The 25,397-nt window shown below is 41.7% G+C and overlaps 1 protein-coding gene across 1 annotated transcript in view; it reads right to left on the bottom strand.

The window, feature by feature from the left end:
- SMURF2 (SMAD specific E3 ubiquitin protein ligase 2) overlaps positions 1–2,733 on the bottom strand; it is a 74,250-nt gene extending 71,517 nt beyond the window's left edge. Inside the window, exon 1 of the mRNA XM_070740358.1 lies at positions 2,233–2,733. Within this exon, the coding sequence (XP_070596459.1) occupies positions 2,233–2,284 (52 nt within the window). The 5' untranslated portion in view covers positions 2,285–2,733. The remainder of the gene's footprint in view (positions 1–2,232) is intronic.
- Positions 2,734–25,397: the final 22,664 nt, after the last annotated feature.

Raw genomic sequence — 25,397 nt, 5'->3', positions numbered from 1 at the left:
TTTAAATCTGCCGATCCGCTTCCTCAGAAACCCGCGATGAAGTGAAGCCGCAGTAGGTGAAGCGCGGTATAGTGAGGGACTACTGTAATAAAGATTCCATAGACTGTGGAAAAGAGACATTATGTGCTGACTAGAGTTAGCCAAATGGTGTTAAATATTTTGTTAATATATGATTACTAAGAATAGACAATTCTAATTCTTATTGTTATCAAAGAATATTACAAAATTGCTGTTAACCAAATTACAAAACTGCTATTATTTACTCAAGATCCTTAGGATCTATTGGAGGTTTAAAAGCTACTATTGAGTTTTAAATTAACTGTGCTTGCCTTTTGAATGAGCTCCTGAAATAAATGAAAATCTGATTTCCCTTTAATCTCTTAATTAGGTTATTATCATGAACAATGTCATATCTATTAGTATGTAAGAGAAAAATTAGAAAGTAAAATAGAAATAACAACTGCTTAAAAATATGTTCTCCTTTGCTCATCAGCAGGTTTTTAAATCTTAAAAGATAGATCTGTTCTGCAATATGATAGTTTAGTAATATCAAACACAGAATTACAAAACATTTTAAGAATTTATTTGAAAAACCTTTACTTCATAAGGATTACAAAATTTTTATATGCAAACTCATAATTTATTAAACAACATAATCTCAATAGAAAAATGTAAAACACTTTAACAGAATTATACTTCACTATACAGTTGTCTGTCATAAGCTCTACTGAACACAGTGGAATTAACTTTCTGAGTAAAACATGGTTTGCAGATTTATTAGAAAGTATAAACATGAAAGATTTATATCAGCAATCATATGCAATATTGTAAATGAAAACCTAAACTTTTAATGCTTCAGTATATGAAAAAATATATTGGCACTTAAAAACGTGTTACAATATCAAAATGTAAATAAAACTATTGTTTGTTTATGTTCTTGTATATGCTGCTGTCCCTCTTAAGTAACAATCATACACAGAATTGATTGCAACCAAGTTCCAACAAAAGCATGGATAGTTATTTTGTTTAAAGTACAAGTAAACTGCAGTATTAAAAGATAAGGACTGTTTGTTTAAATTACAGGATTCATCTACTTCAGGAAGATACTGATGGAAGCTGCAAATGTTCTGAAAAATCTAACTACAGCTTGTATTCCATACAACATCCTAAGGAGCTATATACACCCAGGTAACCTTACACAACCTTCCCCTATGGTGGCTGATTCAAGAGAGCAGCAGAGCACATCAAAACAAAGGAGTACAAAGAGGCGGAAAACCGATTCAAGTTTTACATTAAAAAAAACTTACAGCGAACCTTCAAGCGGTTTTAATCCACCAAGCGTCGCAATACTGTATTTAATTCCGCACAGTGTATAAAACCCTTCACCGGCTTTCATTAATCCCCCCCCCCCAAAAAAAACCCCGTGCAAACAGCAGAATCAGAGGAAGAATTTGAAACCGCGGAAAAGCAAAAGGGACCAAGTCCCGCTCACAGCCAGCGATTCAAACTGGGAATTTTTTTTTGTTTTCCACCTTTCCGAATAACCAGCCCTGCAAGTCCTTTGGCGGCGTCTACTATTTCGTCTCTAGGATTTCACTTTTCTTTTCCCCCCCACACCAACCTTTCCGCCGCCCTTCCCTTTCCAGACCCCCTCAGCCTATTATTATTATTATTATTATTATTATTATTATTATTATTATTATTATTATTATTATTATTAACAACTTTTGGGGCCAGAAATGGGGGGGGGGGTGAAGAAGAGTTTGCTTTTCTCCCCAAAGGCCTGGATGCTTTCGGGGGGATCCGAGAGATTTCAACACCACCCCCACCACCCCCAGGTTCAATCTCAAACGCACCCAAGCAAGCTTGTTCGCTTCGCCTCAGCAAACTCGACCCACCCGGGCTCGTCTCGCCCAGCTTCCCTTTCCTTTCCCTGCACCGACCGGGCCCTCTCCTCTCACGCCCTCGCAGCCCAGCGCCGACCACCGCCCCTGCGACCCTCTCCCTCCCCACTTGAAACAAAGCCGGGCCGTGCTTTCCCCGCCACGCCGCCCACGGCGCGACCCACGTATTTCCTCTCTGCCTCCCCCCCCCCCTCCCAGGTCGAAGGGTTCCCCTCAGCCGCGTCGACCCCCGGGTCGCCTCCTTCCCACCCACCCCCAGGCCTGGCGCCCCTCCGCGGGCCCAGCAACGTGTGCGCGCCGGGCAGCCCCGCAAGAGAGCCCTGCTCACCTGTCAGTCGCAGCTTGACGGGCCCGTTCCTCCGGGGGCCCTGGTTGGACATGACACCGTGGATCCTCCGGGAATGCGGCGCAGCCGTTCTCGGGGCCCTCCCCGCCAGGGACGCGGCGGGGGGAGGGAGGGAAGGAAGGAAGGCGGGGCGAGCGGCCAGCCAGCCAGCCAGGCAGGGGCGGGGAAGGACGGGACCCGCTTAATGGAATCGGGCCAGCCGCGGCTCAGAGCAGTAGCAGCGACGTTGGCGGCGGCGGCGGCCGCCGAAGGAAGAAAAGCCCGGATGTGCCCAATGTCGCCATGAGCGGGGGGCAGCGCCAAGAGGAGGAGGAGGAGACGCAGCCGCCTTGCCTTCCGCCCCCTGCCCGAGGCTCAACCGGCCAGGGCAACAAAGCGAGAGGCCGAGAGAGAGCAGCTGGGACTGGGCGGGCGAGCGAGTGGCTGTGTTGTTGGCTGTTCCACAAGGAAGAGCTGCTGTTGCTGCCGCCGCCGCCGCCGCCACTGCTGCTGAGGGCGGCCTTTAGGACGCTCTCGAGGCTGCCACGAACAAAAGCCCGGTTTCGTCACGCGCGGAGGGAGTCCCTCAGGGCATCCCGCACAGGCTTCCCCTGGCCGTAGAAGTGGGGCGAGACTCCTCAGTCAGCCTCACCGAGGACCGAGCCCAGCACACCCCACAGCCACCCTCGGGGCGAAGCTGCTGGGCCTGCCTGAGGTGACTTCGCCTTTGAAACACCGGTTGAATGGGAGAGTGCACGGATTTCGGGCTTTATTTTTTTCCCAAGGTTTCCCTCTGAAGCCCCGAGGGAGGTCACTTTTGTTTTATGGCACCCGGGAGGTGTTGAGTGCAGGCTTGTGTTTTGGGCCTGGATAAATTTCCCTCTTCCATGTGATGTCATTCCCGAAGCCTTCCAATATTTATAGTTGGTGGCTATAGTTACTCAAGTTGATCCGGGGAAAATTATTAGGATCGCTTCCATCCGTGGTCCAAAAGATTGGGAGTTTCACTCATTTTCCTAAGCGAAACAAGATGAGGGAGCTATTTAGCTGGAGCTCATGGGTGAGGGTCAGCCGGTTAGCCTGCAGATAATCCTTTAGTTATGATCACAATTGAGACCAAAATGTCCTTGCTAAGCTAAGCAAGATAGCAGTTAAGTGAATTTTTGCTCCATTTTAATTTTTTTATTTATTGGATTTGTATGCCGCCCCACTCTGAGTACTCAGGGTGGCTCACAACAAAAGTGAATACAGTACATAATAGAGAGAAATCAACAATGTAAACATATTAAAAAACTCCACTTCTTAAAAATTAATTACTCACATTCACCCAATCACCTACACGTTCATTCACCGGCTGGGGCAAGATGATAAACTTAATGACCCCAAGCCTGCTGGCAGAGATAGGTCTTTAAAATCTTACGGAAGACAGGGAGGGTGGGGGCAGTAGGAATCTCTGGAGGGAGTTGATCCCAGAGGACCAGGGCCGCCACAGAGAAGGCTCTTCCCAAGTCCCACCAGACATTGTCTACCAGTGTTTTTCAACCAGTGTGCCATGGCACACTAGTGTGCCGGGAGACATGATCAGGTGTGCCGCGAAGAAGGAAGCTCAGGTTCCAGTCTCGCAACCTTTTGCTGAGGGCGCAAAGAGCAAAAAATTGCGAGACTGGAAGCTGAGCTTCCTTCTTCACACCTTCCAAGTTTTCCGGCAGCTGCAGCACCCCGTCTGGCTGGAGCTTCCCTGGCGGCTGCAGCAGGTGAGCTTTGGGGCCCGGCAGGAGGGCGCCGGCAGCGGGGGCAGGAGGGCGCTGGCAGCAGCAGCACCGGGCAGTAACCGTGGAGCAGCGGCTGCGAGCGGTTGGCAACAGCGTACATCACGCCAGCAACAATGGCATCAGGCAGTAACTGTGGGGCGGTGGCAGGGCAGTCAGTTGCGAGCGGGAGCTCCAGCGCGGAGGCACTGACAGTGGCAGCTGGATGTGTTGCTGGATGCCGTACATGCTGGAGCTGCAAGGCTGGCCCAGCGCCAGCATGTATGGCGTCCAGCAACACGTCCAACCGCCGCCGTCGGTGCCTACTCCCTGGAGCTCCCGCTCGCAACTGACTGCCCTGCCACCGCCCCGCAGTTACTGCCCAATGCTGCTGTTGCCGGCATGGTGTACTAGAGAGAAAGAGAGAGAGAAAGAGATAGCAAGAGAGAGAGAAAGGGAGAGAGAAAGAGAAAGCAAGAGAAAGAGAGAGAGAAAGCAAGATAGAAAGAAAGAAAGAAAGAGAGAGAGAGAAAAAAGGAGGAAGGGGAGAGAGAGAGAGAGATGAGAGAAAAAAGGGGAGAAAAAAAGAGAAATGAGAAAATGATTGAGGCAGAGAATGAGAGGAAAGAGAGACAAACGAGAGAGAGAGAAGTGACTCTTGATTTAAAGCATATGATAAAAAGCACCCAAAGAATAAGAGAAAAAAACCCCAGCCCTCACTTGTTTTTGGAAATGGCTCAAGAGTGTGTATACACACACACACACAAGGGGGGGGAGATAGGGATGGAAAAAGAGGAGAGTGTCTTGGGTCATTTTGGTTGGTGGTGTGCCCCAGGATTTTGTAAACATAAAAAATGTGTCGTGGCTCAAAAAAGGTTGAAAATCACTGGTCTAGCTGATGGAAACTGATCTGTGAGACCGGACCAGTGGCTGGGAAATATGAGGCAGAATAAGAATTAAGTAAATCACTGCAGGTATTAAGTTAGTAACACTTGTTAAGTGACTCTGGCTTCCCTATTGATTTTACCTATCTGAAAGTCGACATTGCAACTATTATAAATATACAGCCACTTGCCAAGCATCTGAATTTTGATCATATGCCCATAGAGATCCTGCAACAGTCATAAGTGAAAAACAGTCATAATTTTTTTTCTCAGTGCCATTGTAACTTCATACAGTCATGAATAGTTGTAAGTCAAGGACACATGGTTGTGTTTATTACAGGTAGTAATAATAATAGTAATTAGTAATAATAATTATTTGGGGGTCACAATTCCCAAATAGATCTAGTTCTCATTTTTTAGTTTGAGAATCTAGGTCTCTGGTAACTATGCTGGCAGAGCGTGACTAAAACAAAATTGTAATTCAACAGCTATAGAGTAGAAAATCAAAATCTAGAATTTGTATTGAATATTGAATGAATAAATCATGAATGTTCCATATTTAATTCTTGAATTAAACATTGAATTATCTATTTAAAACAAAGATTGGCAATATTTCTTCAAAACAGTTCAATGTAGCATAGTCAATAGTAAAAGATGAAAGGATTTGTAGTTCACCATCTAGAGAAGTCTCAGTAGATGATTCCACATTATTAACTAGCTCAAAACTATGTAGGAATAATGATTGGTTAATCTTGGGTAGGGGCCAACTAGGGTTGTAGATTAGACAGAGAAGTTTAAAAGGATCTGAGACTTTGGCATTGATTAATGACTTATGTGCTATTTCCAAGAAAGCAGTATGGATGTACTGTATAGTAATCAGGAATTAAGTTCAAAGGCATTTTTGCTATTTTAACTTCCGGAAGATTGTACTATGGCTTGGTAAAAAAACCTTGGAAAGCCAGTAGCAATGCAAGCAATATTAGTCTAGATCAGGCATTTCAATCCATAGCCTGCAGGCCGCACACAGCCATGGAGAGTTAGTAATGCAGCCCCACAACATAATAAAAACTATTAAAATAAGTTTGTTATTGATAAATATTAACTATATTATATACCAGTACCTGATAGTATTTCCGGAATTTGTACCTATAAGATAAAATGAGATAATTATTTATATATTTAATCAGTTTATTACTATTTTAATTACCAGAGTGACTTTTCAAGAAGCAGTAAGCATATTAAGTCATCTTGAATTTTAATATTGTAGATAAATATGTTACTTAAATTTGCCATAACAAGCAAACCCATCTATCCTGACATAGGGCAACTCCATTAAAAGGTCTGGCAAGTTAGTTATTGGATGGAATTATTATTATTCACACTGCATGAGATGACTTGTGACTCTTACAATTTTTCAACTTGTGCTCTCAAATATTTTAATATTTATATAATTGATGCTGATGACTTTAAATCACCTATTCAGGTGTCATTCTGTTGAAACTCATTGCAGGCCAACTGGTTTAATGTTACTGGTACAAAACAAGCCTCACTACATCTTTGTTAAAAGTACAAGGATTAACATTATAATCTCGAGAGTATAAGTAGATGGAGAAAACCAGAGAGTTTTTTATGGCAGAATGAAATGTTGAAATACCATTAGGTTATACAGTACTTGTATCCCTGAAGTAGCTACATCAAATAAATCTGTAGTCTCAAATTGATAATTGTTTTCATTATTACAAATCAAAGAGTTGAATCACTTGTCCAACTTGAATTACTTTACACATTACAGAAATGACAATATCACCTTAAAGGACAGTTTAGTGGCATAAACATTTAATAAATAAAATTAAATTAAAATTTTAATAGTCACAAATCTACTGCCTATGATCCTTGTAACATAAATCATAGTTACAAATGAAGGCAAATATATGTGTCCCAGGATAATGTTGTAGGGTCCAATCCAGGGTGAAATCCAGCAGGTTCTGACAGGTTCTGGAAAACCGGTAGTGGACATTTTGAGTAGTTCACAGAACCAGTACTGGAAATTTTGAGTAGTTCAGAGTCAGACAACCAGCAAATACCACCTCTGGCTGGCCTAAGAGTAGGGTGGGAATGGAGATTTCGCAGTATCCTTCCCCTGCCACGTCCACCAAGCCACCAAGTTTGGCCCAGTAAGCCACACCCACATAACAAGTAGTAAAAAAAATGGATTTTTGAATCACTGATTCAATCTGGATCGGTCGCCAGGACCAGAAGTTTAATCTTTTGGACTTTTGCTAGAGCCCATCAGGAAACTTCTCTCTACCAGAAGATATTCAGATAAATTCCCTGAGGATAGGCTCATGAGTCTGAAAGCTCGTACAACTAAATCTCTGATCCCGCTGACCAACCCAGATTGGATCTTATAATTCATAATGTTTACTATTCTTATATTATTAAAATGATATAATTGTTATGTCCACAATACATTCTACGCCTTTGACACACTTGCAGTTTTTAAAAAAGGCTGAGTCTCACATCACAGGTGTTACATAGATCAGCTCCCTTAATCTTTGTAATTGTGAAATACCCTCCATGTGGCTTCAAAGCAGCTCAGCAGTAAAGCAGATCTCTATAAAGAATTCAAATACGTCACACATGTTATATTGCCACAGTTTTACAATTCCTTGACGTAAAAAGTGTCAAAGAGATATACATGCAGCTGATTTGCAAGTAAGTTTGCAGAATTAAGGAAAACACTCCCAAGGGCATGATATTTAATTAGATATATTGAAAACTGAAATAACTTGCAAAATATGAAATAAGCTTAGAACTAGAATTGAAAAAGGCTGATTAAATTACAGCTGAGACTTTTTTATATAGTTAATAATTCCCAATAAATACAAGTAGAACATTGTAAAAAAAAATTAGAACTATATTAAATAAATTTGATACCTTAAAATGGTGTTTAAATAATATTGACAGGAAACAGTTCAAATAAATCTTTTAGGTTTTTGGAAACTCGCTTCATCACAGAAGAGTCACATGATGTATCACAACTTTTTCCCCTTTGCTAAACTGGGTGTGGGTGTGGCCAGTGCATGATGTATACGGCCCACATACCAAAAGTTTGACCGCTCTAGTCTATCTCTTCTATATTATAAAAGCAATTGTCCTTTACTTACAACATTTAAATATGACTTCAAATAATTGCATATCATCTCTTCTATAAGCTAGCATCATTTCCTAGTAACTATTTTAAAACAAATATGTTTTGTCAGAAGTGCTGAGGTTTTGACAGGCGATTACACTTTCAGTAATGCCTTTTGGAATGATTAAGGATTCAAGTACACTAAGACTGGCTGTAATTTTATACACAATTATCTGGGATTAAGTCCAATTGAATTAAGTAAGACTTCCTTCTGAGCCTTGAGTAGACATGTATGAGATTACATTATTTTAAAACATTCAATAGTCTACTAGTTGAATGAGACCAAAGGACTGTCAATCCAGCATTCCTTTCCAATACTAGTATCAAGATCCAGCCTGTCTTTAACTGAAGGCTTTGATAGAATTTTCCTCACCTATGGTTAACAATTGTTTACTAAATCCAATTCTGTATTTACACCATGCGCTTAACTGGATCAATGGAGAGGAAAGGAATTAATTGTGCAAATAGGAAAAAAACAGTTTTCGACCAAAACAGAGTCAAGTTTGCCTTCCCATTTGCCGGTAACTAAATTTGAAACCAAAGCTCATATAGGCTTTGTATAAATGATGCCTTTCTAGATCTGTTGCTATTTTCATTTTCTTCACACTTGTGTGTGTGCCCTTGTATCCCATGACCACATGGAAGTGAAAAATGGGCAAAGGCAGGTAAACAGAATAAGCTTCCTGTAACTGTCCATATGGACATGTGATGTGACATCCAGAAAAATACTTCATTTAATTCTCTAGGGAAATATTGAAAGCAAACAAGGTTCAGGCAGAAGAACATCATGGCTCAAAAACCTAAGGGACTGGTTTGGACAAAACTCAGCAGCAATTTTTCATGTGGCTGTTGACAAAAATAGGATTGCAACATGATCAGCAACCTCTTATAATGGATGTGGCACAAGAAGAACTGCCCATATTGATGCCAGTCCTGATCCTAGTAGTCAAATTTCAGTTCCCCTTCTCCACCTCCCAGGAAAAGGGAATATATTCCCCCTGGGAAGGAAGAAAAGAAGGAAGGAAGGAAGAAAAGAAGGAAGGAAGAAAAGAAGGAAGGAAGGAAGAAAAGAAGGAAGGAAGGAAGAAAAGAAGGAAGGAAGGAAGAAAAGAAGGAAGGAAGGAAGAAAAGAAGGAAGGAAGGAAGATTTATTTCCAGCATCCTTTGCAACAGCTGTGAATATTTACAAGGTGTATGCTGAATACGCTGACTGAGCTATCATGCCTTGTGCATTGTTGATACACAAAGATTGATTTCCTGGATGCAGGATGTCTTAATTATGTCATATCCATATTGTCACTATGTCACAAGATAATCATCAGTTAAGCTGATGGCCATGCATGGTTAAAATGGGATGGGCTGGTTGGTGTTCAGAACCAAACTTAAGTGTATTCATGAACCCAACCTAAGAGTTTCCTTCTAGGAAGAAGATACATTTCGCTAGAAATATTCAGTCCTATGTTTCAAAAGTGCTGAGAAACTTCCACTTGAGAAAAAAAATATTGATTTTATTCCAGGGAGATATTTTCTAGCTTCCTAAGAATCTATTCAATCCTTCCTTAGCACCCAACCGTAATCCTACAGCAACTCTCCACATCCGTTGATGTGGATTCAGTACAATCACAGAAAAATAAGAGCCAGTTTGATTTAGTGGTTAAGACAACAGGCTAGAAACTGGAAGACTGTGAGTTCTAGTTCTGCCATGGGCACAAAGCCAGATGAGCGATTTTGGGCCAGCTGCATTCACTCTCTCAGCCTTAGGAACCAGGCAATGGCAAACGTCTTCTGAAATCTTGCCAAGTAAGCTACAGGGATTTGTCACCAAGGGTCAACACCAATTTGAAGTCAGAAATAAAAAGCAGAAAAATAGTTCTTCAGGAAAAAAACCTAGCTTTGCATAATAAAGCAGCCTAGGACCATAAATAAAGTAACAAAAAATGCAGCCCGTTGAAAGCCTCATCTTTCACTGGACAAATAGTTCCCTACTTTAATTAATGTAGTTTTATTATCACAGTCAACAATTGATTGTCCCTAGTGAAAACGAATTTGTACAACACAGTAAACTGAAGTATGACTTGCTTGCCTTTGACTTGGATGAGTCCAGTGGCTTTTGGATTATTTTAATATTTTTGTGTTTTGGGAGATGAAGGTTTGAAAGTGCAAAAGGAGTGTAGAACTCAGACTTGCGGAAGTTTCAAATTTCACCTTTTTAAACTTCAAAAAATAAACCCAACCATTATCTTGCCCAGTGAGGTCATAATTTTGTTTGTTTGCTTGCTTGCTTGTGTTTGTCAAAACATGTACAAGATAGCAGGTACTGGCATGAACATAAACAAATGCAAAGTAGGTCAGATAAATTTGGACAATAGGACAGTAAGGCAGGGATGGTAGGCACAATGGTGTGCTTATGCAAGCCCCTTAACAATTAACAATGTCTCACATCACACCTCCTGCCATTCCTAAGAGGCCAAAACCATTAAGTGCATCCCCCAGTTTATTTTATGATGTGAGCAGAGACAGAATGCTATATTAGCTGTTATCATGAACTAAAAAATGAAGAGAGCAAACGTGATACTAATCCAGTCCATTTTAACAGGCCTTTTGTTGCCAACAACGGATGTTTGTCACCACTGGTTTAAGTGAGATAAAACATCTGGCAGTTCCACAAGATTACAGTTTCTCTCTCCTCAAAGGAATGCAACAAGAATTTTGTGATTGGTAACTCTGGGTGTTTTCTGTCTGTGCTGCTAATCATTCCTACTCCACCCTGTTATTGTTTGACCATTTGCCTGAAATGTCAATCCTTAAATGAATATATCATGGATTAAAAAAAATATTTTGCTATCCAAGTGGCAGAAAATGGATGAAGGTGGGTTTTTCTTTTTTTAAGATTGTGTTTTATGGAGTGTCGTTTATGAAGAGAGTATTCAAGTATTAAAATTAATTTCTATCCCATGATCTCTGTCTCACTCGAGGTTGAGACGGTATCACAAGTTCATGAATCTTTTCAGGATGAGGTAAAAAGCAGAAGCCCAAGAGTGCCTTGCATCACCCAGCGATGACATCATTTCTGACATAAAGGAGTTTCTTCATCTCATGCCCCAGTTGTCAGAAGCCTCATGATGGAGCCTGTACATCTGGAGGATGGAACAGAATGTATGAAGGAAGGATTATGGAAAAATCCTGTAGGGTCTGACCAGAAGTACAGATGCTCCTCAGGGACAGAAAACGGAAGAAGGAAATTAAAAGATGGCCCATTGAGAAGTGGTAAATTTCACCTGTTTTTTTTTCATACACATTGAAAGGACAATACGCAAAATAATAACACTGAAAATTAGTCTCAAACTAAAAATAGTGAATATTGTAAGCCTCCAGTTCTTGGATTTCCTAAAAGGGAAGTGCTTTTTCTTTGGAAATGAGCTTATTTTGTTTGTTTGTTTATTATTTAATTTATTTATTTACTTAGAATTGGAAGGGACCTTACATGTCGTCTAGTCCAGTGTTTTTCAACCAGTGTGCCGCGGCACACTAGTGTGCCATGAGACATGGTCAGGTGTGCCGCGAAGCTCAGAGAGAGAAAGAAAACAAGAGAGAGAGAAAGAGAGAGAGAGAGAAAGAAAGAGCAAGAGGGAGAGAAAGCAAGCAAGAGAGAGAGAGAGAAAGAAAGATGAGAGAGAGAAAAAAAGAGAGAGAAAAAAAGAAAGAACGAGAGAAAGAGAAAGAAAGAAAGCAAAAGAGAAAGAGAACAAGAGAGAAAGAAAGCAAGAGAGAGAGAGAGAAAGAGAGGGAGGGAAGGTGGGAGAGAGAAAGACATAAAGGAAGGGAGGGAGGGAGGGAGAGAGAAAAAGAGCAAAAAAGAGGAAAGAAGGAAGATAGAAAGAAAGAGGGATGGAGAGAGAGAGAAAAAAAGAGGAAGGGAGAGAGAAATAGAGCAAAACGGAGGAAGAGAGAGAGAGAGAATTTTTTTGTCCAAACTTTTTTTAGCCCCCCCCCCCCCCCCCCACTCAATGTGCCCCATGGTTTTGTAAATGTAAAAAATGTGCCGCGGCTCAAAAAAGGTTGAAAATCACTGTTCTAGTCCAACCCCCTGCTAGAGGCCCTACATCACTCCAGACAAATAGCAGCCCAATCTTTTATTGAAAGTCTCTAGTGTTGTAGCATTCACCACCTCTGCAGGTGATATTATTGCACACAACTACCAATCACAAACAAAATTCTGTGCTTAAAATATTTTTCAAAACGATATATATTTCTACATAACTTCTATAATATAGGATTTTGAAATCAATAAAAGAGGCAATTAGAGTTTTCTCCTTAAATATACTTTTGCTTCTTTCTTTTTTTAAAAAAATAATTTTTATTATCATACAAAGATTAAAAAAGAGCAGATATATGTTATTTTACATCTTATATCATTTCAGAGCATGACCATTATTGTACAGTTGTTGTGCTTAAATTCTAAATATTTTATACAGATACTTTATACAGCGCTGCCCTTGATTCTCCCCCCCCCCGTTGAACTGTTGACTTATCAGTTCCAATTTTCATTCTAATATCGGTGTGCAGTTTATGACATCAGCGGTTATCACATTTTTGTTCTGTTGTACAATTAATCTAGAGTCAGATTGGATTGTTCTTAATTTTATATCTCAGGGTGATTTTCAGAACATCTTGTTTATTTACTACCATTATTGTTCTTGTTCTTGTTTTGGTTTTTTGGTTTTGGTTTTTTTTCCCTTGTTTCTACCCAGTCATAAAATTTATTCCAGATTTCATAATATTTTGATTCTTCTCTATTTTTGAGTTTTTGGGTTAATCTATCCATTTCTGCGCAGTCTATCAATAAGTAAAAGTCTTATAGCTATCGATAGAAAAACTACCTTCAAGGATTTAAGCAGGTTTTAAATAGTTGTTTTATCCTGGCCTATCAAGACATTTCCTATTTGTTCGAACATGAGAGGCTGATAGAAACACATTCTACTGACATCTGGTTCTAAACGGCATTTTGAAATATAGCTGAGAGTAAACCATGAGATTTAAAGGTTAATGAATCTGTAACTCTAGTTTTCTTTTTAAATTTAATTCCCAGAATTCCAAACACATATTTGGCTAATTGAAGATTGCCAAGATTTCTATGAAAAACACACTTTCAGAATTCATTGCAACCCCCTTCCCCCAAATTACAGACTTTTATAAATTTAGGTAGTAATGCAACATTACACAAAACATTTGGGGGGGTGTCTGGGTTGGGGAACTGTGTTCCAGATGTTGGGTTGCATTTTTCACTATACCTAATGACAGGCCATGGTTGCTGAAACTTATGGAAACTGTGATGTTTTGAGTGCCATGCTCGAGATAGAAAATGAAGTTAGATAAATGACAAATCTTTGCCTATCAAAAGAGAAGACAGGACATGAGATAACAGACACAGCCTTTGAAGCAGGATGCAATTAAGGAAAATGATGCATCAGTGAATGGAAATGACTGAGCACCAATGGCCACCTTGTTAAAAGCCGCAGTTGTATAAATCAGATTTTTCCAAGAGTTAGTCACTCTGAGTCCATCCTTGGTTGTGTTATGTTAGTAATGTTAGGTGATGTATAAATATGTTGCTCCTTAGTCTGGAATGTTTGCTTGCATATCTTTCAAGTCTTCCATCTCTTTTTTTAAGATACAGTACGTCTTGATACTCCAAAAGATAAAATTCCTCCCCTCGACAAAGAGCAATTTTTTTAAAAAAAAAATCAGAATATTTTGAATTGAAACCTTTATTTGCAACCATAAGTTTTCACCAGAAATTAATAAAGATCCATGTTGATTCAGGAAAAGATGAATATGATCATATGGCTATGATAGAATTATCACTACAGAAGTCCAAGGCACATGTGAATGTGTGTGAGTCTTCCAGTGACTAAAACCGTGTTACAAACTATTTGGTCATTATGAGGATGTAGTAACAAGTAGTTACTAGTTTGGAGGATAATTCGTCCATTAATAACCTTCCCTCACCCTCAGCCAAGGGACTTTAAATGGTTTTGGGTTTTTTTAGAATCCTAGAAAATGTGAGATAAACATTTGCTTATAATTAAATAATAATAATAATAATAATAATAGTTATTATTATTATTATTATTATTATTATTATTATTATTATTATTATTACTACTTAGATTTGTGTGCCGCCCCTCTCCGTGGACTCGGAGTGGATCCTCTCATAGTGTTATGAGAGGGCAACATTTAACCAGGTAATGGGTTAGCTTGGGGCCACAATGGGCGGCTATCACAGTGGACATAGTTAAGTGGATATGGGGCAGTTAGGTCCACAGAGTTGGCCTTCTCCAGGTCCCATCAACCAGACAATGTCGTTTGGCGGGGCCTACGGGAAGAACCTTCTCTGTGGGGGGCCCGGCCCTCTGGAATCAGCTCCCCACAGAGATTCGTACCGCCTCCACCCTCCTCACCTTCCGCCAGAGTCTTAAGACTCATCTATGTCACCAGGCCTGGGGCAACTAGATCTTGCCCCCCTAGCCAATAAATGTGATGCATGGTGTAATATATAACGTTTTTAGCTGTAGTTTTTTAATGTATTAGACTTGTTTTGTACACTTTGTTTTTATATTTATTCTGTGAGCCACCCCGAGTTTTCGGAGAAGGGCAGCATACAAATCTAATAAATAAATAAATAAATAAATAAATAAATAAATGAATGAATGAATGAATGAATGAATGAATGAATGAATGAATGAATGAATAAAAAAATAAAAATAAAAATAATAATAATAATAATATTTTTCTAAAAAATAGATCCCAGTTCCCTCCATATTCTGCTCCTCTCCCCAACTTTTAAGTAGGCCACAGTGTTTGGCTTTTTATATGAACTAATTTGGGGGGAGGGGTTCCACTTACCTTCCCCACCGGTTCACATCACAACATTTTGTGTGTGCATGCTCCACTTGCATACGCATGCTTCCCCTCATGCAATTAGGCTTCCACACATGCTCAGGACCTGGAATCAGCCAAAAACACAGCTGAGGAGCTGGGCTTCGGTGAAGAAATAAAGGTCAATATTAATCGGGAGCAACCCAAAGGGCCCTTTTTCGAGAATCGAAACAAACAAAAAAAGATGGTGGCACCTATGGACCGGGACCGGCATATCTATTTACGGCACATACATCACAAGTGGATTGCTACTGGTTTGGCTGATCTGCTTCGAACCTGGAGGAACCTACCCTGAACTAATTTGTGTCTTTTAGCTTATATAATCTTTATCTTTTATGACTGTTTTACCCTGAGGTAAAATGGGCTGCCAACAAGTTTTATAAATAAATAAGTAAGTAAGTAAATAAGTACAGTAAATAAATAAATAAATAAATAAACAAATAAGTAAATACAGACATACATACCAAACAAACAGTTGAAGCATTATCTCTCTCTATAAGATACTTGTTTATCTCTATCACTGTCTCAAAATGGACTAACTTGCTAGCATTGTCAGCAATACAAGATCAGGGGGTGGAAAGAATGCTTCTAAATGTGTTATATTTGGAGGAACGGTTAATTTATATTTGGGGGAATTATGTCATCACATTACCATATCTCTGATTTTATATGCACCAAGTACAGAAACATGGATGCTGAGGAAATCTAAACATATCTAACTCCATGAAAAAATTTTATTGTAATAGTTGCTTTGCATAAATATTTTAGATGCGATGACATAATGCTAGAAAAATGCCATTTTTTCCTAACAAGAAATAAAAATGTTCTTCTCCTTGTCAGTTCCTGTGCCTAGTTTAGCAGCTTCTTGAGATAATAATGATTGTGAATAATGTGAACAGTGAATTTGGCCCTGAAAGGATTTTTTAAAAATATATCTATATCTTAATTCTGCACAAATATCTTAATTCTATATTTAAAACTGTCAGTTAGCTTTCTGAGCATTAAAGCCATGTTTTTAAAAGAAATTATGCCAAAACACCCTCTGAGTCATTCAATATCCTGAAATGTTCAGTATTTGCATTTGCAATTCCAACCGAGGTCAGCTAGCAAAGGAAAAATTATAAATGGTTTGGATTTCTCGGTTATATTAATAGAGAAATTTGAGGCTGCTTTCACCCAATTATTAGATATCGTTCAAACTGAAAATAATTCTCGTCTCATTGCAATCTTGTGGCAAATCCATTCTGCCAAAGAATTAATAAGCAGAATTAATCACTTTATGTGAATAAATGCAAACTTTTTTCTTAATAATATATTGTTATTCCACTTTCCCATGTTTAGTCATGGTTTAGTAAACCATCACTTGCAGGAATCCCACAATAATGAACCAAATATTGTTTATAAATTCACACTGCATGCTAAATAAAATGAAAACATTAGATGTGAAACAAATGACCGACATCCAATTACAAGAACAATCTTTGCATAATTTATAAAGGGAAAGAGAAAAAAAACAAAAGTATTACCATACTTTTCGGAGTGTAAGATGCAGCTTGGTTTTGGGAGAGGACAACAAGGAAAAAAGGCCTCTGCCTCCCAGCAATCTGCCAAACAGCAAACAGCACAGGTGATATACACTGTTTTCTATATATTTCTGTGCACATGTGTCTGACCCATAGAAATAGCAAAGAATTGGAGAAATGTACATTATGGCAGTACTTAATTGTACTCAAACGATCCATCTGTTAAACCAGTGTTTTTCAACCAGTGTGCCGTGGCACACTAGTGTGCCGCGAGACATGGGCAGGTGTGCCGCGAAGCTCAGAGAGAAAGAAAGCAAGAGAGAGAGAAAGCAAGAGAGAAAGAAAGCAAGAGAGAGAGAGAAAAAGAACTAGAGAGAAAGAATGCAAGAGAGAGAGAAAGAGAGAGAGAGAAAAAGAGAGAAAGAAAGCAAGAGAGAGAGAGAAAGAAAGAGAGGGAGGGAAGGAGAGAGAGAGAAAGACATAGAGGGACATAGGGAGGGAGAGAGAAAGAGAGCAAAAGAGAGAGGAAGGAAGAGAAAGAAAGAAGGATGGAGAGAGAGAAAGAAAGAGAAAGGAAGGGAGAGAAAGAGGGAGGGAGAAAGAAATTGAGCGAAGGGGAGGAAGAGAGAGAATTTTTTTGTTCAAACTTTTTTTAGCCCCCCCCCCTCGCTCAATGTGCCCCAGGGTTTCGTAAATGTAAAAAATGTGCCGCGGCTCAAAAAAGGTTGAAAATCACTGTGTTAAACTACTGAAGTTTGCAGATGATACAACAGTGATCGGACTCATTCGAGACAATGATGAATCCGCATACAGACGGGAAGTTGAACAACTATCCTTGTGGTGTGACCAGAACAATCTAGAACTGAACACACTCAAAACCGTAGAAATGGTGGTAGACTTTAGGAGAAACCCTTCCACCCTTCCACCTCTCACAATACTAGACAACACAGTATCAACGGTAGAGACCTTCAAATTTCTAGGTTCTATCATATCTCAAGACCTAAAACGGTCACCTAACATCAAAAACATCATCAAAAAAGCACAACAAAGAATGTTCTTTCTGCACCAGCTCAGGAAGCTCAAACTGCCCAAGGAGCTGCTGATTCATCTGCACCTTTATAACTGTCTGGTTTGGTGCTGCAACCCAACAGGACTGACACAGACTTCAGAGGACAATCAGAACTGCAGAAAAAACAATTGCTGCCAACCTGCCTTCCATTGAGGACCTGTATACTGCATGAGTTAAAAAGAGGGCGGGTAAAATATTTACTGACCCCTCACATCCTGGACACAAACTGTTTCAACTCCTACCCTCAAAACTTCGCTACAGAGCACTGCACACCAAGACAACTAGACACAAGAACAGTTTTTTTCCGAACGCCATCACTCTACTAAAGAAATAATTCCCTCAACACTGTCAGACTTTCTACTAAATCTGCACTTCTATTCTACTAGTTTTTCTCATCATTCCTATCACCCATTTCCTCCCATGTTGACTGTATGACTGTAACTTGTTGCTTATATCCTAAGATTTTTATTAATATTGCTTCTTCATTGCTTATTTGATCCCTATGACAATCATTAAGTGTCATACCACATGATTCTTGACAAATGTATATTTTCTTTTATGTACGCTGAGAGCATATGCACCAAGACAAATTCCTTGTGTGTCCAATCACACTTGGCCAATAAAATTCTATTCTATCCTATTCTATTAACATTGCCAGCTGCCTGGATTTGGATAGCACAAGCTACCTTGTGCAAACCAGCATCTTTTGTATCTGCTCCTGACAGGGGTGGATTCCAACTTGACTTGCTGCCAGTTTGCTTCTTCCTGTGCTGTGAGGCCAATTAAAAAACACCTGATTTTTTAAAAAAGAGAACATCAGAAACAAAATGGCGACACATGTGCAATGTCGGAAACTTGGCTTCTGCACATCGCATGCACAGAAGGGGAAAAAATTCAGGAAAAAAAATCAATTAAAAACAAGAGATGGTGGTGCCCACGGACCAGCACCAACCGATCCAATTCAGTGACATCATTGTGACATCACCAGTGGATCGCTATCAGTTCGGGTGAACCAGTACAAACTGGGAGAACCCACCCTTGGCTCCTGGATACAAACATTTTAATATGAAATTGGACTGCGGAAGAATGAGTTGTGTGCAGTGATGGGCTACCAAAATTGTTACTAAAACACTGTGGGCGTGGGTTATGCATTTTGTTTCAACATCTTTCAGTGCAAATTGGGTGTTCTGGGGTGGAGCTCCATTTTCGCTACCCCACTGCGTCCTGCCCCCATCCAGGCAGTAGCCTACCCCTGATTATCTACTACAGTAGTTCTCAACCTTGGGGTCGGGACCCCTTTGGGGGTCGAATGACCATTTCACAGGGGTCGCCTAAGACTATAGAAAAAGACAAATTTCCAATGGTGTTAGCAACTAAAGCTTCTATTCTGGCATCTCAGAACATAGTTTTACAATCCGACCAATCAGTCAATTACAGTGGGTGTGTCCCCCTGACTTCCTGCCAATCAGCTTAAAGCTCTTGAAAGAATTTGTGCTAGACTTATAGTTGGGGGTCACCACAACATGAGGAACTGTATTAAAAGGTCACGGCATTAGAAAGGTTGAGAACCACTAATCTACTATATAAAGTGTATGTACACACAAGCACGCACAGCTCTTCTAAAATTATACACATTCAACCTCATTTACTGCGATAGAAAAAACATACCCAGAGCCCAGAAGTGGGGAGAAGAAAATCAAAATTTTGCTACCAATACTGTGTACCTGACCAAAACTTACCCGTAGGAGGCCACCACTAGTTGTGTGAGAAGAAATTGGATGGAGAAGATGTCTCTTGAAAAGAAGGGTGTTGATTGGAATGCAGACTGACTAAACAAAGATTAATCATCCAAAATAATCCATTATGACATAGCAGGGAAGGTGACCAATGAGAGAAATAATCCATGTCATTTCCAGGCCCAGCCAAGATACGGCACTGCTGTGTTTCCCCGAAAATAAGACACTGTCTTATATTAATTTTTGCTCCAAAAGTTATGCTAAGTCTTATTTTCTCAAATAAGACAAATTGACAGGCAGAAAAGCTGACACCCCCAAAGAATGTGTACCATACGGTACACTGATTGTGGTACGGTACCTGTCAGTATGGCACCCACACACACAAACGATGGCACTTATATGGTACAACAGTATACTCCCGCTATTGCAGCTTCCAGTCACCAGAGGAGACTGTAATGGCGGTGAGACAGCAGCAGACTGTGTCTGCTGTACTGGACGGTACAAAGCGATGGAAGGGGCCAGCAGGGGACGCCACATTATTACGGTACCGCTATGAACAGCTTTGAATGGTACTGTATGTTTTTCCACTGTACCGTATGTAAACTTGACTATGCCTTAGTTTCGGGGGGTGCCTTATACAGTATTAACAAATTCTGCAAAACCTCTGACATGCCTTACTTTCGGGGTACGTCTTATTTTCGGGGAAACAGGGTAGTTGGAGATATATCTGGGAACTGGGAGGCTTATTTATAACTATAAATAAGAAAAACATCAATGTTTCTCTGTCACAAATTGTTGTCCTGATGTTATTTGATATTCCCCTTGATAAAATTCTAGCGTTTCACAATACACAAGTATTTATCTTTGCCTATGACAGTGATGACGAACTATGGCACATGAGCCACAAATGGTACGTGGAGTCATATCAGTGGGCACATGAACTCAGGTGGTCTGGTGCAGATGTGCGTGGCGGCCAACTGGTTTTCAGGCATTCTGGGCCCACTGGGAGTCAGGAAACAGGCTGTTTCCAGCCACTGGAGGAGGTGGGGAAGGCACGTTTTTTGCTCTCCCCAAATTCCAGAACCTTTCTAGGTGCCTGGGGAGGGCGAAAATGGCCTCCCCCCCCCCAGAGGTCCTACAGAGTGTGAAAGCTTCCCATCTGCCAACTTCTGGTTGGACTGGAAGGTCCATTTTTTCCAGTCTCCCCAGGCTTCAAAGTCTTTCTAGGAGCTTGGGGAGGGAACAAATGGCCTTTCCCTTCCCGGAGGCCCTCCGCATGCCAGAAATTGGAAATTTGGGGAAAGGGCTACTTTTGGGCTTTGGAGGGCCTCCGAGAGGGTGGGGAAGGCCATTTTCACTCTCCCCAGGCTCTTAGAAAGGCTCTGGAGCTTGGGAGTGAGCAAGAAACCCCACGCCTTCTGGTCCAGTTGGAAGTTGGCAAACAGGCCATTTTCTGCCTCTAGAGGCCCTCTGGAGTGGTGGGGAAGGCAGTTTTCACCCTCGCCAGGCTCCTAGAAAGGCTCTGAAACCTGGGGAGAGTGAAAAACGGCTGTGCCATCACATGCCAGGAGCGGGGGGGGAGTGTTTCACACGTGCATGCATGGGGGGGCACATGGAATTTTGGCGGTGGGCACATACATGTGTGCATACGACACTCCACATTCCCGCCTTTTGGCACGCAAACAAAAAAAGTTTCGCCATCACTATGATTTCTCATCTATAAAATGCTTCTTGTGCTGTCATAAATGCATTTTCGGGCATAAAAGGGATTGTATTTATTCCAATGTTGGGCCTCATTCAATGACCTCCTATTGTCTAGTAACCCTGAGCACTAAGGCTGGGCTCAGTTTGGGCTTAGCATGTCACGTGAATCCAATCGTAAATCATACTTTTACAGCCTCTCGTCTTGTACAAACTCGGCTAACGGAAGTGTGTTATCTGGGGCAAAGTCCAAGCCTAGTCAAATGCTGTTTTTTAGAAGGTGCCTTACAGGAAGGCAGACCAGTGGATCCAGCTGTCGTCCCTGGCAATCACCAATGTGTGAGTCCACAGCCTGAAATCTGTTTAGGCTGGCAATGCCAGGGACGCATAATGCAGCCCACAACGTGGAAAAGACACATTCTGCCAAATCCTCTCGGAGGAAGGTTCTTCAAAGACACTCGGCGATTTCTGCCCAGCGTTTCTCAATGCTGTCGTTTTCATAACGTTCCCCCCCTGTGCTCAGTCAGACTGGCGAAACAATGCTCTTTTTCCAGCCGTCAGAGGAAATGAAATGGTATGCGGAGGTGATTCAAAGTCCCTCCCCATTCCTAGGGATCCGATTCAGAAAAGAAAAATGTCCGAGAATTGTTTCTGTCTGGGCTGGGGGCTGGGGAGAGAAATAAGAACTTCTTTATTACTCTACTGCTAAAAGGAAGATTCCTCTGGAACCAAACGTCTACCCATCTGCCTGCTGATGAAAAAAAGCAATTTCCACATCTGTTTCACAGAGCGGCTCAGGAGGAAATTTTTCAGAGGCTGGGATAACAGCACTTTGGAGATTTTTCAAGGATTTCTGATAGCCCCAGTGTTTCCACGGTTCTCTATAGGCCTGGCTGCGTTCCCTAGGATTCAGAAAGATTGCAGCACGAGGCAAAATTCCCTATTGCAAACGGCCAAGACCCTTCAAAACTTCACGGTAGAACACAGGACAAGGCGACTAGTTACTAATTTCTTTGATGCTCCACATTTTCCGCTCCCAACTGGATGGTTTAGACGGCTAAAAAGGAAAAGGAAATATGAAATACAGTGATCCCCCGATCATTGCGAGGGTTCCGTTCCAGGACCCCCCGCAACGAGCGGGTTTTCGCGAAGTAGCGCTGCGGAAGTAAAAACACCATCTGCGCATGCGCAGATGGTGTTTTTACTTCCGCAGCGCTAGCGAGGAGCCGAAGATTGGGGGCGGCGCGGCTGTTTTAAAATGTCGCCGCCGGCATGGGGGGCTTCCTAGCAGCCCCCCAAACCCGGGTTGGGGGTCCGGGGGGTGCTGGCAAGCCCCCATGCCGGCGGCGACGTTTTAAAACAGCCGCGCCGCCCCCAATCTTCGGCTCCTCGCTAGCGGGCAGGCAGGCGGCGGACAAGCCGTTCGCTGGCGCTCGCTCTCGCCGCTTTCCAGCTGAGTCCTGAAGCGAATTCGCTTCAGGACTCAGCTGGAAAGCGGCGAGAATGAACGGCGTGGGCGGGCGAAGGGCGGGCGGCAGCGAGGAGTTTGCGTGGGCGGTGGGGAAACTCCTTGCAGATGCCCGCCGCTCGCCCTCCTGCCAGCAAGAGGGGGAAGACCCAGGGAAGCCGCCCAGCAGCTGATCTGCCCGGCGCCATCTACGCATGCGTGCCCATAGAAAAAAGGGCACGCATGCGCAGATGGTGTTTTGACTTCCGGGTTGAAAAATCGCAAATTAGCCTGTTCGCAATGGTCGGGGACGCAATAACCGGGGGATCACTGTATAATAAAAAGGCAAATTGAGGCATAACTGAAAACCATATTACAGTACAGGTACAAAGTACAGGTAGCCTGAGTAAACTCAAAGAACAGCGACAGTTCACAGTTATGATGGTGATGAAAAATAACTTCACAACCTATGTCCACAATCTTTATGGCCTCACTCTATTGGTCTCATGTTTGCCATTACTGTCAGTTTCAGAGGTGGGATTCAGCCGCTTCGGGCAAACTGGCAAACTTGCGGGTCAAGTTCCTGCTCCCTTGAGAAATATCCTACTCATATTTGAGTCTTTCTTTGACTGTGATGTGTAATTTCAGGGAGTAACAAGGAATTTCCCCCACTTTTTAAATCCCATAGGGAATTTGCTACCTGAAGAAAGGTAGCCCTACCTATTGCGAAGCCATAGCCTTGCCCAGAGATAAATATTTTGATTGCCTACCAGCTTGCTTGGACAATCAGTTCTAATAATTTTTTTAAAATGTTTTACTTTCAAACACTGAACTAGTGTACTGTAAAGAACTAGTATAGAAATCCCCAATTTCAAATGTAAATTTAGGGAGAGAAGCTGAGAGACCAACTACTGAACATTGTCTTTAATTAAGATATAGTACTTAGAGCCCTTTCTGATGGAAGAGACCTACACTGCTATGAGCAATTAAATAGATGGCATGGGAAAATTCAGTTTAAACCCTGGTGTTGATCCGAACCAGAGAATTATTGTGGCAGAAATTCCAACTGGTTTGCTGGAAAGCAGCAGAAATCCAGTGGTACAACATAGCTTGTATGTTGGTGTTTAATGGAACATAGGAAGGAGAATTCGACTCTTCTCTTTCAGAAATCAGTTGAAAGGATTAGGATTCCGAAGGAGCATAGGTTTTCTTTTCTTCTTTTTTTTGCACATGCTGTAACACTGCCCACCCTTTTCTTTCCAAAGAAAAGTAAATTTTAAAGGCATAGTAATTCCACTATCAACTGCTTTTGCATTGGTGCTAAAAAATAGGTCAGTGATGGCAAACCTATGGCTCAGGTGCCAGACTTGACACATGGAGCCATATCTGCTGGTACGCAAGCTGTTGCCCTAGTTCAGCTCCAACGTGCATGTATGTGCTCGCTAGCTGAATTTTGGCTCTCGCCAGAGGCTCTGGGAGGGTGCTTTTGGCTTCTAGAGACCCTCCAGGGGAGGTGGGGAAGGGCATTTTTACCCTCTCTGGGCTCCAGGGGAGCCTTTGGAGCCTGGGGAAGGAAGGGAAAACACAACACTACTGGCCCCATCAGAAGTTGGGGAACAGGCCATTTCTGGCCTGCAGAGGGCCTCCGGGGGGATGGGGAGCTGTTTTCGCCCTCCCCAGGTGTGAATTATGGGTGTGGACACTCGCGCATGTGTGATAGCGTGAGCATACGTTTTTTTGGCACCCGAGGGAAAAAAGGTGTTCACCATCACTGAAATAGATTCTGTGGCCCTAGAACAGTGGTTCTCAACCTGGGGGTCAGGAACCCTTTGGGGGTCGAACGATCGTTTCACAGGGGTCGCCTAAGACCATGGGAAAAGACAAATTTCCCATGGTATTAGGAACTAAAGCTTCTATTCTGGCACCTTGGGACCAAGGATGGGCTACTGCCTGGACCTAACACAGTGGGGTAAAAAAAATGGAGCTCCACCCCAGAGCACCCAATTTGCACTGAAAGATGTTGAAAGAAAATGCATAAGTCATGCCTACAGTGTGGTTGTAAAAATTTTGGTAGCCCTTCAGTGCTTGGAACATATTCTTACAATCTGACCAATCAGGTGTTTACAGTGGAGGTATCCCTCTGACCTTCCTGCCAATCAGCTTAAAGCTCTGTTGGGAGAATTGGCGCTATAATTATGGTTGGGGATCATCACAACTTGAACTGTATTAAGGGGTCGCGGCATTAGAAAGGTTGAGAACCACCACCCTAGAATGAGGACCCATCTAAAATCCTATCTTCGATTCCAACTCCATTATAAGAACCACTGTATTTTATTTTATTTTGGTCTTGTCAGAAATGGGCAGCCTTAAATCAGATAAAGCCAGTCGCATAGTGCCTCCTAGTGGTCAATGAAATTGAAAATACCAAACGCTAAATTTCTACTGAGATTTCATCCAGGTCATGGTTGTCTCAAAGGTGCTTTTTATTCAAGAGACAACTGAATTTTCGGGGGGGGGGGGGCATTGTACGTTTCATTTCTCACCCAAGAAGCTTCTTCAGCTCTTACAGGGTTGGATAAGAAGCGAAACGTCTTGGGGGAAAAAACCAGAAAGTCCAGTTGCCTCTTGAAAAAAAGCGCCTTTGGGACTAAACACTATATCACTGGCATTCATACTTGCTAATTTTAAGATTTGTGCAATTCAACTCCCAGAATTCCTCAGCCAGCTATGAATTCTGGGATTGAACTCTACGTACTTACTTACTTATTCCAAATGGACTCTGGGTGGCATACAATAATAAGTCAATATAAAATATTGTTACAATCTTAAACAAGAATAAAACCATTGTAAAAATACATTAATATCCCTAAAAACCATAATACTCTCAGTCATTCATGGCCGCATCAAGATGACAGCTTAACAGCCTCA

Source organism: Erythrolamprus reginae, chromosome 2 (genome assembly GCF_031021105.1).
Source record: "Erythrolamprus reginae isolate rEryReg1 chromosome 2, rEryReg1.hap1, whole genome shotgun sequence".
NCBI classification, from domain to species: Eukaryota; Metazoa; Chordata; class Lepidosauria; order Squamata; family Dipsadidae; genus Erythrolamprus; species Erythrolamprus reginae.
The sequence above is the reverse complement of the archived record's forward strand: the minus strand, read 5'-3'. Positions and strand labels throughout refer to the sequence as shown.